The 12,850-nt window shown below is 42.5% G+C and overlaps 1 protein-coding gene across 10 annotated transcripts in view; it reads right to left on the bottom strand.

Moving 5' to 3' along the window:
* The window catches only part of LOC142956078 (band 4.1-like protein 3), a 44,925-nt gene that overhangs the window by 14,198 nt on the left and 17,877 nt on the right, over positions 1 to 12,850 (bottom strand). For all 10 annotated transcript variants that reach the window (XM_076097392.1, XM_076097387.1, XM_076097393.1 and 7 more), the window contains exons 3-12: positions 11,439 to 11,582; positions 6,859 to 6,963; positions 6,596 to 6,638; positions 6,406 to 6,481; positions 6,032 to 6,250; positions 4,703 to 4,790; positions 2,150 to 2,302; positions 1,554 to 1,651; positions 816 to 991; positions 221 to 426 (exon numbers count right to left, since the gene is read on the bottom strand). In XM_076097392.1, the coding sequence (XP_075953507.1) occupies positions 221 to 426; positions 816 to 991; positions 1,554 to 1,651; positions 2,150 to 2,302; positions 4,703 to 4,790; positions 6,032 to 6,250; positions 6,406 to 6,481; positions 6,596 to 6,638; positions 6,859 to 6,963; positions 11,439 to 11,492 (1,218 nt within the window). In that variant the 5' untranslated portion in view covers positions 11,493 to 11,582. The remainder of the gene's footprint in view (positions 1 to 220; positions 427 to 815; positions 992 to 1,553; positions 1,652 to 2,149; positions 2,303 to 4,702; positions 4,791 to 6,031; positions 6,251 to 6,405; positions 6,482 to 6,595; positions 6,639 to 6,858; positions 6,964 to 11,438; positions 11,583 to 12,850) is intronic.

Below are 12,850 nucleotides of genomic sequence, written 5' to 3'. Positions count from 1 at the left end.
ACAAAACTAAAATCTCAAAAAAAGGGACATAAAAAGATAAAAACGCAGCAGCTTCTAAGAAACATCTGTTTCTTTGACAAGCTGATGGCATACGTGTATACATTCACTCATCATCACTCCCTTTGAACCAAATACAAAGACAACTAAAGCCTCTCCAAAGTTCCTTTGTCCAAAATGAACGCAGCTCTGACTGAACCGAACCGGGTCGAAAGCAGTTTACCTTCGTGTCATGTCTGAGCGGTGTTGTGGTGGTCGGTTCCTGCGTCTCAGCAGCATCCATCCCAGCGTCCTCCTGCTCCGCCTTCTCTTCCTCGGCCTTCTTCTCCGTCGTTACCGTGGTGATGATGTCTCCCTTGGTGATGATTTTGGCCGCCCCATCATCGGCGCTGTCCTTCATCAGAGTCTCGTGGTTCTCCGTCATTGGTGCTGGAGGACAGGAGGACAAAAGCTGGACGTGACGGAGTGGAACCAGTGACGTTTCATGGACACCTACGGTCTGTTTTTTAATGTCTGGGAGAAGTGTGAGCAGCGGAATAAAGCGTTGGATTTTCTCCTGCACATTGTGGCTTCATCACTGCAGAAGTGTCCCTGACATCTTATCTTTACAGGCTTTAAGGTGCAAAGCACATTTATCTTTATATCCATCTCGAAAATAAGGAACATCTAAAAATGAAAAATGTGTGCAGGTGACACAAAGTAGCTTCTAAAAATGCCCTTAATCAAAATGAACTGGATAAATGAACATCTTTAAATGACATTTCCACTTGGGTGGCACTTTACTCGGCCATTCATCAAAACCCTCAACTGCTCCTCACCTCCATCTAAGCTGAGCGACATGTTGTAGCGTTTGCTGGAGGAGCGCTCGAAGAGCGGAGCAGGTCTGATGATCATGGAGCTGGCCCTGCGGGTCTGGGCCTGCGTTCTGCCGCTGTAGCGGAACTTGGAGCCGAGGCTCAGGAACTTCTTTGGTTGAGCCTCGGGGGATATGAGCCTGTCACGAGTTACAAACACTAACATTAATCAAAACGGAAATAACACAGATTACGCTATGCACTGAAAAACATTACAACTCCTACTCATTTGAATAGTCTCCAGAGGGCCCTCGAGCTTGGCTCGCTACTCAAAAGAACCCAAGAGACTCATTTTTGCTTAAAGCGGCACAAAGCAACTTCACATGTTGTCCAAATGGCAACAGTTACCAACACTCTGCGCACTGCTTCTGTTTCACTACAAAGAAATCATCCCAGATGATTATCAGTCAACGTATGTTTACAGGAGTGGCATGACTGACAAATTAACAACAAAGGATGCAAAAAAAACAAAGTAGCTTGTGTTCAGAGTCCAACTCTGGAAAAAATACCGTCTTTTTGCCGTTAAGGGAAATGTTTTTGAATGATTAATTACTGCCAGCGACCACGTACCTGATACCAGAACAGGACAACATAATGACATCTCAGTTAGGGAAATATGAGAGTAGTTTTTCTATTAATAAGCTACCTGCAGCAGCTCCAAAAGCTCTTTGCTACCACAGTCAAAGGTCGTCTGTTTCTTACCTGAAGAAGGTGTGGTGCTCCACACAGACCTTCCACAGCCTTTTGGCAGCGCGATGATTTGGAAGCTTGAAACCAATCGTGCTTTCAAACTGCTCAAACTGCAACAGGGACAAAACACCGCGGTGAGATTCACTACATACTACACCAATGCATGTTTCTATGTTAAACGCTAACATGATACTAGTGGTTTACATCTGCAGAAAAGTAACTGCTTATATAAATAATGACCCAGTGTCCCATTATTTTTGCCACAGATGTCAAAATCTCCCTGTTTCATATCCAAATCCCATATATCCTACATTAAAACAGCTCTGCAGCGCCCACATAGCAAAGCCAATACAGTTTATAGAAAATATGCAGCATCACAGTATTTCCTTTATGAAACATCAGTCAAGTGTGTTTATGTTGGGCAGCAATTTCGATGGTTTGGTGCACCTCTGAAATGCTGCTGAAATAGAGGCTAATTGTGGTTAGCCTGTGTTGCACAAAGGGTTAGCTCAAACACAGAATCAGAGGTGGATCAGATTATCCCCCAGCTCTGGTCATCCATATGATATCTGTAACAAGTTATTTTCAATGCTTGTTTTTGTTCTCACCTCGCCGGGCCGGATCTTGATGTAAAAGTTGTTCCTCTTGTAGGAGATCTTTAGGATTTTGGGCCAAGCGAACCGGTTGATTCGCAACCTGTCTCTGTAGATGAGCAGGCCACTTGAACAAACTCCCAACATGATCTCCACTCCCTCAGAGTCCTGAAACACCAAGAATAGGCGGAGAAAAGAAAACAGCAAAAAAATATATATAAGTTACTTCAATGAAACTCCTTCACAATGTGTCACTTTGGTAACAAAGGATCCTTGGCAATCTCATAGAAGAAGCCACTGACCACAACATTGTTCTTCCTTTTGTGCTCAACACAACTTAAGCTTCCATTAACTCTACAGGTTAAAGGGAGCCAGTGCACAGCAGGGTAAAGTAGAATTGAACAGAGCCAAGTTTGTGATAAAAACAGGGTAAAGCAGGCAGGTGGAGAGTGGAATCAGGCATATGGTACTCTTATCTTCTCCAAGCAGGCTGTGGTTACATTATATAAAGACTAATAAAGGGGGCACTGAATGGCTTAAGCGACAGTGAAGATTTGGGAAATGGTGAATGAAGCACAAAATGATGCTCTTCACTGCACAAAGCACGAGGCGAGCAGGTGAAACCAATGATGTCGTTTTCGGAGAGGGAAGCGTCGGTCCAAAGCAGGAATAATTGGTCTCAGTGGGATGTTGAAATGACAACTTTGTATGTTACCATGCACGAGTAGAAACCAAACACACACGCGCGCAGGTAAGCACATGAGATGCAGCCTCTTACCTCTCCCTCAGTTGGAGCCAAGCATTCATAGAGACTCCCTACCAACTTTGCATTTAATGAGAGAGGAGAGAAGACAAAATAGGGATGCTGGTCTGATACGTACATATTTGTTCTCGTGTATCAAAACTGACTCACATATCAAACAGTTAGCATTGATGTCGACTCGGTTTGATCAAGGCCGCTTCCTCATCTCTGTCATGTCCTCTAAATCTGTGAGGGCAATATCCTCTCCATCGCTCACATCTACACCCAGTCTGACTTTCAAAGCGCTTTTGATAACTGATTCATATCAAGACTGACGACTGCAATGTTCTTTTACGATGACAGCGGTGCTGCAGTTGTAATCCAGCTCTCTCTTTGCTGCCTGTGTTCTAATGACGCGTTCGATCCCATCTGGCCGGCAGATTAGAAATGGCAAAAAAAATCATTCCAAGTCAAGCTGGGCTCCAGAACCCCCCACCCACCCACCCCCCAAATCCACATAATGTCAGTCAATCAGCGAAACAGAGGCATGTCAAACGGAGGCGTTACTGTGGCAGCCGGCATGTTTTTGAAGCAGCGGTGTTGTGGAGGCAAGCGTCACATTTGACTGCGTGAGTGGAATGTGCTAGTCTCATCTAGCATAGAAAGAAACATTTACGTTTTAACATATCACTCGCACACTTCTTAAAAGACAAAGTTCGAAGTGGGGTTGTATGAGGAACTTTTATTACTTAAAAATAGTTGGCAGTAAGAACGCCCCCAGTTTGGAGAAACAGAGAGTACCACCAACAGAGGAGCAAAGCCATGTACTGCTGTGGAAGGGGGGGGGGGGGGGGGGGAATCAATATCAGTTTAAGTGTCTGAAAGCCTGATGGGGAACTGAATGGAAAGCTAAACTTATTTATGCTCTCTTCAAGGCCACAACCCCCATTGACAAGTTTCACTTTCAGTTCCCCATCAAAGATATTATAAATATAGCAGACACTGATATCAATTTTTTTAGGTTGCAATGATACGTTTTGCTGCTGCCCCCGTCCTCACCAGAACATTGCTTCGCTTCCGTACTTTCTCCAAACTGTGGGTGTTCTGACTGTCATTCACTGTCTATACACCGAGTATAGATAAGTAACTCAAACATCCCCACTGAAAATAATCTGAATTATCCCGTTAATGCATCTTGGAAACAACCAACATTACTGGAGTCACGAGTGACATTCTAGTGTACAACTTAAAGGAATAGTTCAACATTTTGGGAAATAAACTTATTCACCTCCTTGCAGAGAGTGAGATTGAAAGAAGGATCTCATGTCTGTACGGTAATCATGAAGCTACAGCCAGCAGCTGGGTAGCTTAGCACAAAGACTAGAAACAAGGGGAAACAGCTAGCCTGGCGGTGTCCAAAGGTAATAAAAACGTTAATTAGTGAGCTTTAGATGTGCTGGTAGTTGGGTTTTGTCCGCTTTGTACAGAGCCAGGATGGATGTTTTCCCCTTTTTCTAGTCTTTGTGCAAAGCGAAGCTAACAGACTTACTCGACTGTAGCTTCCTATTTAAAGTACAGACAGATCAATCTTCACAATAACTCTCAGCAAGAAAGTGAACAAGTGTAATTTCCCAAATGTTGAACTATTCCTTTAAGGATAATAGAAATAAATGTCATTGCATACACATTATAAATATATTTTAAAAAAAACCCCACTTAAATCAGTTCCCTTGCCAACTTGTGAAAGGAAGTAACAACTTCAGTGAACAAATGTATTATTTTCCAATATGAACAATGTAGAATAACAGTTTGCAGTGACTTGTTACCTTAGCGTGGTGGAGGTCCACGCCGTACATGGACAGCTTCTTGGCATTTTCCAGGAAGTGTATCTCTGCTTCGGCTGGTGTCATGCCCCTGATAGAACACAACAGAACAGGTCAAACAAGGGAAAGCACAGCAAAGAGATGTGATGCTCTCTGACCAATGTGAACATGCAACACTTAAAGAGATAAGAGACCAATACCATCTAAAACAGGGATAATTCAGTTTTACTGCATGAAAGCTTTTGGAAAATGGTCGTTTTTATGGATGCCATTAACTGAAGAGCAACAGAGTAGCATGAGTGCATCCATTTTTAGCATAGATGGGTCTTTAGAAAGACCTTAAATCTATGCTCCGTCATTGCCTTGCACCATCCAGTAGGCTACACAGGACTGCATCAAATTATTGTCAGACAAAGGACAGCCAGCGATATCCATTTACAGGAAAACATGAATCTAATGCGGAGACACGCTGCCTTTCAGAACAGAGCATTATTCCAGGCTGTAATCACTCAGGTGCTCTGTGTGGCTTTTGGGTTCTCAGATTCTAAAAACCTATTTATCGATTTTGTCTCAGATTTTTGGATATTGTCCAATGGTTGCTGCAGTGTCTACATCTTCCGCAGCCAACAAAATGTAGCTTTACGGTTAATGATGCATTTGTTGTTTACGTGACTCACGGGGAGGGCAAAATTGAAGTCGCATCTACTGCTTTTGGCTTCAAAGGTCGAAATCGAAGGCTCATTTCGAGCAATTTTCAATCTAAATCGTGACATAGTAGTAGAGTGTTTAACTATTCTTTTACCAAGATTATTTAATAGTAAAAGAGAAATTGTGAAATCTGCGGCTTTAACTTAAAAGCTGTATAACTAGTACATTTTTTATATATACTGTGGCAAACCAGGGGGGAAAAGCCAAGCAGATCCAGAATAGGGGGCGGAGTTCAGGGTCAGGTTCAGTTCAGGTTCAGGTGCTGCAGCCACTAGGCACATGGCATTGGTCACACCTGCATCAGGTAATCAGCTCAGGCATATGTTCACCCAGCTTCTAAGCGGCAGCGGCAGACAGGCTGGGCTGAGGACCTCCTGTACCACTGGAGACATGCGGCACCGAGGAACTGCCTTGCCTTGGGAGAAGTACTGTTGATATGCTCATTTGAATAGCCTTCTATTATTACCTTTCTCACATCAGTAACCTTTTCACATTTTGAATTCTGTCTCATATCCACTCTTTTCACAAAAGCAGCACAGTGTATAACTGAAGAGTACATTCTTGATCAAAAGTTATGCCGAGTAGCATAAAAGAAAGAGTTTAGGAAACCATGCCGAGACTAACTTGTAGGTCTTGTGGAGTTCCATGACCTTCTCCTCTAGCTCTTTGGTTTGGTTGGGTGCGACGCGCAGTTCGCTGATGTAGTCGCTGCCTAATTCCTCGGGGTCATAGTCTCCCAGTTCAGACTGCACTGCGTAGGAGCCCAGCACCGTGTGGGTGGCAAAGGAGCAGGGCAGACGGCCTGAAACCACGTCGTCTCTCAGCTGCAGACACAGGTAGTACCTGAGGGAGGAACAGGACACAAACAGAACAGTCAACTTATTTAGTTTGTTATAAAATGTAACATCGGGATTTTCTTTGTAAACCTTCTGGGTTTAAAAAAAAGATATATGTGTTTACCTGCATACTCATCAATTGTAGATTAGCCGCTAGCTCACCTTGTGATATCCTCAGTCAGCTGGGAGGGGTCTGGAGGGTAAAACTTGACGTTGAAAGCAAAGTTCCAGGGACCGGCTGAGGAGTAGAAAGAACATTGAATTATTGAAGCAGCATTTTACAATTGCATACACCTTGTTGGGCTGTTAAAGACTTAACACTCGAGTGGCTTTATTAGATTACTAGACTTACTCCTGATCTGCTTCTTTAGCTCCTTGGAAGGGTCCAGCCAATTCTGCAACGGACAAACGCATTTGTCGTCAGAAGTTTGTGAGCAAATTAATAAAAAACAATGTTTCTTTTAAATGACTTCCTCAAGTGCACTTTTACAGATGGACTTTTAAAAAGTTTACACGTTATTCAACGTCCTTTAGCATATTTGGATCTTCTATAACCTTACTTTAATAATAAGTTCATAAAAACTGATAATTAGCACATTATACATTTTCCTTTACCGTCTGGTTCTCTACATCTCTGCATGTGATGCCAAAGTAGTCCTTCTCCAGGAGATTGAGGTGGTCACATATTTTGTCAAAGAGCACTTGGCCCCTGGCTCGTTTCTGTGAGAAAGAAGTAAACTCATTCAACAAGAAGTACACTGAAAGTCATCGCATCTTTTACGCCTTTTATGAACAAGAGAGTATCATTTTAAAAGGATTGTACCGCCAGAATCAGCGCGTTATATTGCAAGAGAAGAGTTTTCCTAATGTTACGGCCGTTCATATTTGTGAACCTTCACTATTATCAATGATGAAGACAAAACGCATAATAAACCAAATGACATTAAAACAAAACAAAACAAACATCTAATGATGTCATTGGAGATAATTGAACTTTTTTTCTTTCAGAAAACCGCAATATGAAATCAAAGCTTTCAATTATTTAAACAGCATGATGATGCAGCACATTACACTGCTGCACCACAGAGCCTCTCCTGCAGGAGTTAACCCTCAAAGGTATTGCAGCAACGCTTGACTAACTGGGCCACTATGGATCAACTCCTATAAAAAGCATGGTAGTATAAATACACCTTTCAAATTCATGAACATCAGCAATGTGAACACTTAAAACCGATCAATTGCACGTCTCTAGCGGAGTGCCGGATGTCAATGGCTGGAGCGCTGTCGACTCCCCCGCTGGAGGCGGTGGGACGCGCATGAGATATTTTAAGGTCTGAGTTTCCACAACACAGACGTCTCCTTCCTGCACAAAGCTAAAGCCAGCTCCTCACATCTGGATTTATTGCAAACCACTGCCACAGCTTATGCAAACAGCAGGAGTCATAACACACCTTCTGTCAAATGTAGCCCATGACATGAAGGTGCAGATGGAAATAAACACGCATATCTTGCTGGAATGTAGAAGTAATCCACAACACGCATGGTACATTTATACCACCATCCACCCACACGGTTTCATCACTTGGCGCGTACACTGGTCCTCTTTTAGGATGACAACTCTGTAGTGTCTCTGCGTGATTTTGAACAGAGCCATAAAGCCGCTGAAGCTAGAGAGTCAATCCCACCAGAACATCTCTGAGGGAATTAGCAGAGTCGTGACAGACTATTGCTGGCCTGCTGCGACGGTGGATTCAGAACACAACACTTGGCTTTACTGGCAGAACCTCCACACACACACACACACAAATCACAAAAAGGTTGCGATCTGCAAGCCCCTGTTTCGTCAAACAGTGGACTAACAGGCCGACCGTGGAGTGCAGCAGATGCAGCAGACTGATCTGGCTTCTGTTCCGTCTTCCCGAGGGTTGTTAAAGAGAATGAGATCAGAAGGAAATTGGATCTCAAATAAGAAAAGAAACATCAATCTTGATCAAATTTAAAGAGGAAGCAAAAGAAGTGGCTGCAGTGAGTTTGGAGATTCACAAGGATTATATGAACTAGCATCACCAAACCATGAATTAAAAGTAGGGCCGGAACTAACGATTTTCATTATCCACTTAACTGTCGACTAATTTGAAATTAAGTAACAAAGATATTCAGTTTACAATCACAAAAGAAATCCTCACATTGGAGAAGCTGCAACCAGAAGATGTGTGGCTTTTTGCTTAAATTACTCTAGCAATTAAATGATTATCGAAATAGCTGCAGATTCATAGTAGTTTATCCATCGACTATTTAATTAATCCGCAAATTGTTGCAGCCCTAATTTAAAGACTACATTTAGCATGCATTGTCATGTGCTTCAGAGGTACGATAGAGACGTGCATCTAAGCTAGAGTGATTTTCAAAAATATGTGTGATTGTTATAAATCGCAGGCAGTGAGATGTGTGTTTTTATCCACCTCCACTGAGACATAACACCCTCTGAAGTGAGGTAGGGGAGGTTCAGCAGCTCTGTGTCACAGAAAATGATAGGAAAGGATTCGTGCAGACGTGGAGTTGAGCTGGGAAAACTACAAGGTCAGAGGGATAGAAGTGTCAAATCTCCACATCCTGGACCAGTTTCAAATAGGATTGGGAGGAGGAGGAGGAGGAGGAGGACTGCCTGGCAATTATCCGAGAATCCTCTGACCTCAATTGTATCACAGTGTCGAACACCATAAGCTGACCTATGTCTGCTGTGTTTCACAGTCAGCTGTTGGGACTCTTTCATGCAGCTGATTTGTTCTTTGTTTCGTCAGTAAAAGCACTCCGACTCATCATGAATGTGCCTTACTGGTTACGATGAGTACTCATCTGCTAAGTAAGCAACTCATTAGCCATTAGCTTGATTGTTTACTGTTCTCTAGTGTCACCATTTTTTGAAATGGTTCCTGTGACTGTGAGTATTGTCCAACTACCAACATCATCTAAGTGTGACTCGTGCCTACAGCATGACCACTGCATCCTCTAGCAGCTTGATTTTGTATTATTGCTCTTTCCTAAAAAGGCGCCTGCATCCGTCACGACCATATGGAAAAAGCAGATTTGGGCTGTACTGAATGTCATTTCTTACACTTGCATTTCTATTGAGGTTTTGCAAATGGAGCTTATTTCATCGTCATATTTTATGAATTGAATAATCTGACTTCTAGATGTAAAGTAAGTTTTATTAACGGATCATAATTTAGAGAAGAGAGAAGACTATTAAATCAGATTTGGTTGCCGTCTGTTGTTAAATATCATTAAAGGGCCGATCAACCAGTTTTACCGTGTTGAGTTGGGGGAACCATGGGATCCAGAGTTTTTTTGAGTTTGACCCTCATTTGGGACCAAAAGCTTTTGCTGCATTAATCTTTCCTACAAGTCCCCGACCTTTATGGAAATAAACAACATTTATAGCGTTCCCCTTTAAAATACCTGCATCCTGAAAGCAGGTTTCAATCCAGTGATGTCAGTTTATCTACTTTCATTTTACATTTAGATAAAGGATAACGACTTAAAGCATATTGTCTGCAAGTGCGCATGAAAATATAAATTTGTCGAATCTCAACATGCAGCTATTTCAGCGCTGCAGAAACCCTTTCTGCCACTGTCTCAAGGGCAGGAAGTCCAGACTGACCCCGGTTTCCAGATCCCTGTCCTTAAAGACTCCCTCCTTGGCCCCAGTGGGACATTAAAGTAATCACGTTGACACACAGACTCAATAACACTGATTCCCTCCAACAAATGCTCTCATTTCACAGTCTGAACCCCTTTACCACCAACACAAGAGCAGCCAGCTAATCCCTCTATCCAAACCCCTGGTGGGGAGGAATCTGCTCAAAGGGAGATTTGAGGAGGAGCGTCTGGTTCTCCCTGTTCAGCCCGCACACATTCTGAGAATGTACAAAGTTGAAAGACTTAGAACTTTGAGAAAAGGCTCAACTTCCCATTGTGAAGGACATAAATATGTAAAAGTGAAATGCCAAATAAATTCACTATTCAGATTTATTCCTGACTTGATAATTCTCGAAGAGAAAGAACGATTGTTCGAAGGCAGAAAGACGCTACTGTGACACTCACATTTATAACAGAAATACATTTCTCTGAAGGCCTCTTCTTGTACGAGTTACTTCTGAACACTGGATACTTAAATCTATAGACAATCAGTAAGTGTTCCACTCAAGTAGCCTTACAAAGCAATGTGAGACAAGACACACGTATCTGTGCAGGCTTTATCCTGGTAACCACGCTCTAGTGATACAACTATCTTGGCCGATTCAATTTAAAACATTTAACTTTTGATATCTCTCTTTAGCTGCAATGGCAAGGGCAGAACATAATGAATCCATTCAACACCTCACCCTCCTCTCACATCCTGACCCATAATGATTAACAACCAACTCGTGCTGTATGTCTTCTCTCCGCAAAAAAAGAAAATCCCATTTCCATATTTATTTTTTCCACATGATGATAAAAGCCACGCGGCTGGTGTGGCCGTGTTTCAAGCTCCACATTTACAACACAAAGACACGTGTTTTCCAGCCGATTGTTGGCTCTCCTCTCCTCTCCTCAGAGGGTTTATTTCTGGATGAGCTTTGAAGTAAGAACTAAACATTTAAGAACCGTTGTGTGAATTGCTTTTTCTCTTTCAAGACTACATAGAGAAGCTTAGGGAGGGAAGACAAATTCCACAAAGCAAATTTGACACAATGCAACTTCTTAGAAGGGCTGTTAAACCAGCAGTTAAGGGTGCAGCGTCAGCTCCCTATGACAATGTCTTTGTGGATCACGCTTCTGTTTTGACATATTAATGCAGTAATCAAAGTTGCGGTCGTCTGTCAACCATCATTTTAATGTTTTGTGAAATCCAGGCTTAAATGGTGCCACGTGTTGTGCGTTTACCGAAATGATTATAACTTTTCCATGAACCCTGTTCCACCCTTTTTGCCAGGAAAAGTGCTGACGGCCTATTAAATAACTCAATATACCTTCAGACTCCAGCTTAAAATTAGAAAAGTGAAAACTGAATGTAGTTGCAAACTTAAACTCTGTTTTATCCTGAAATTAAAGAAGTGAATTATGCGTCGGCTAGATGCCCTGTATGCATTACATCGGTTACATTCCTCCCTACCTTACTACCCTCTAACAAAAAGTCTCCCGCTTCCTCTCACCTCCACATTGAGTGTGAAGTCGGAGCCATCCAGCATGGTGACTTTACACTCCATGATCTTCGTCTTCTTCACTCCTTTCAAAGGAGACCTGGAGAGACGACTGGTGGATGACCTGTGGGATACCTGGTCCCCCTCCTGCTGCTCCTGAGAGGAAGAAAACAACAACTTTTGTTTAACAGTAATTATTTGAATGATGAATCACAGTTTTCTCTGTTGTCTTTGTTAAACGTAGTGAAGCAGCGAGACGTTTCTACATTCATTTCATTGTATGAATGGCATTCTGATTTTAGGTTTAAAGTGTTCACAGATCAGAAATGAAAAAGACCTTCTGTTCACTATTTCCTTACCCAACTGCCCTCAACGTCAGTTCCTTAATGTAGTCGTCTTTGACAAAATCAGCAGTCCTGTCACATGTCCAAAACCTTAATTTGGAGACTGGGACCCTGTGTAAATGTAATCGGGTCCCACTGAGGAGAGCTAGAGGTGCACTGCCATTTTGTCTTAAATAGAGAAAATCCAATTTTCCACTTGGCTGAAAACAAAGCCCTCGCTGACTGACTTCATGGTGGAAAAGAGGCCTCTGGCTTTGAGACATTTTTCAGTCACACTTACACACAGAGTGGATTTAATGCCCCAGTTTCATTTATGTATTGAAAAATTCTTATCTTGTTATACAGGCTGAATCCATCACATTGTATCCATCTAATGCAGCTCAAGTAGACCCCTTTAGAAGTAGTGCTGAACAATAGAAGGACATCGCAGTCACCTTCAGAGAGCATGAGGATTAAAGTCTAATTTTAGATTTGATTTAGTTCGAATTTCCAAGAATTACCAAATGTATTCAAAACCTTTAAGGATCATTCGTGAACGATACGGTATGAATGAAGTGGCCTCCGTCTACAGTTCTACTACTGAGATTTTACACATATGTGCACCGTGCTGGAGCAGAGAGACATCTCAGCCTGAGCATGTGTCTCACAGGAAACACAGACATTGTTGTGTCAGGCTGCTGTGATATTTCTCAGCCCAGTTCCTGCCAATTCACACAGCTCTGGCATTGTCGGAGCTGTGTGAATTGGCAGATAGGTAACACCTTAAGGGATGCAAGGAAGTAAATTATACATTTAAAAAAATAGTTTTTGGCCATGCTAGCTTTGATACTGACTGAAACATCTCAACTGCTGCTGCAGGGATTACCATGATTATCATGCGTGTGTGTGTGTGGCCGTGATAATCGTCGGTTACTGCTCGACGTGAACCAACATGCAGCACACGAGTGTAAACATGATCAGCACAGAAGTGGCTAAATTTCAGACCGACTGGCCGGTCACTGGTCATGGCCGATCAAGCTGAAAATTGGTTGATTGACTGGTGCATCGCGAATGATATTTATACAACCAGATAGATGAATC

This window comes from Anarhichas minor, unplaced genomic scaffold (genome assembly GCF_050575085.1).
Source record: "Anarhichas minor isolate MPS153535 unplaced genomic scaffold, ASM5057508v1 ptg000024l, whole genome shotgun sequence".
Taxonomy (NCBI): Eukaryota; Metazoa; Chordata; class Actinopteri; order Perciformes; family Anarhichadidae; genus Anarhichas; species Anarhichas minor.
The sequence above is the reverse complement of the archived record's forward strand: the minus strand, read 5'-3'. Positions and strand labels throughout refer to the sequence as shown.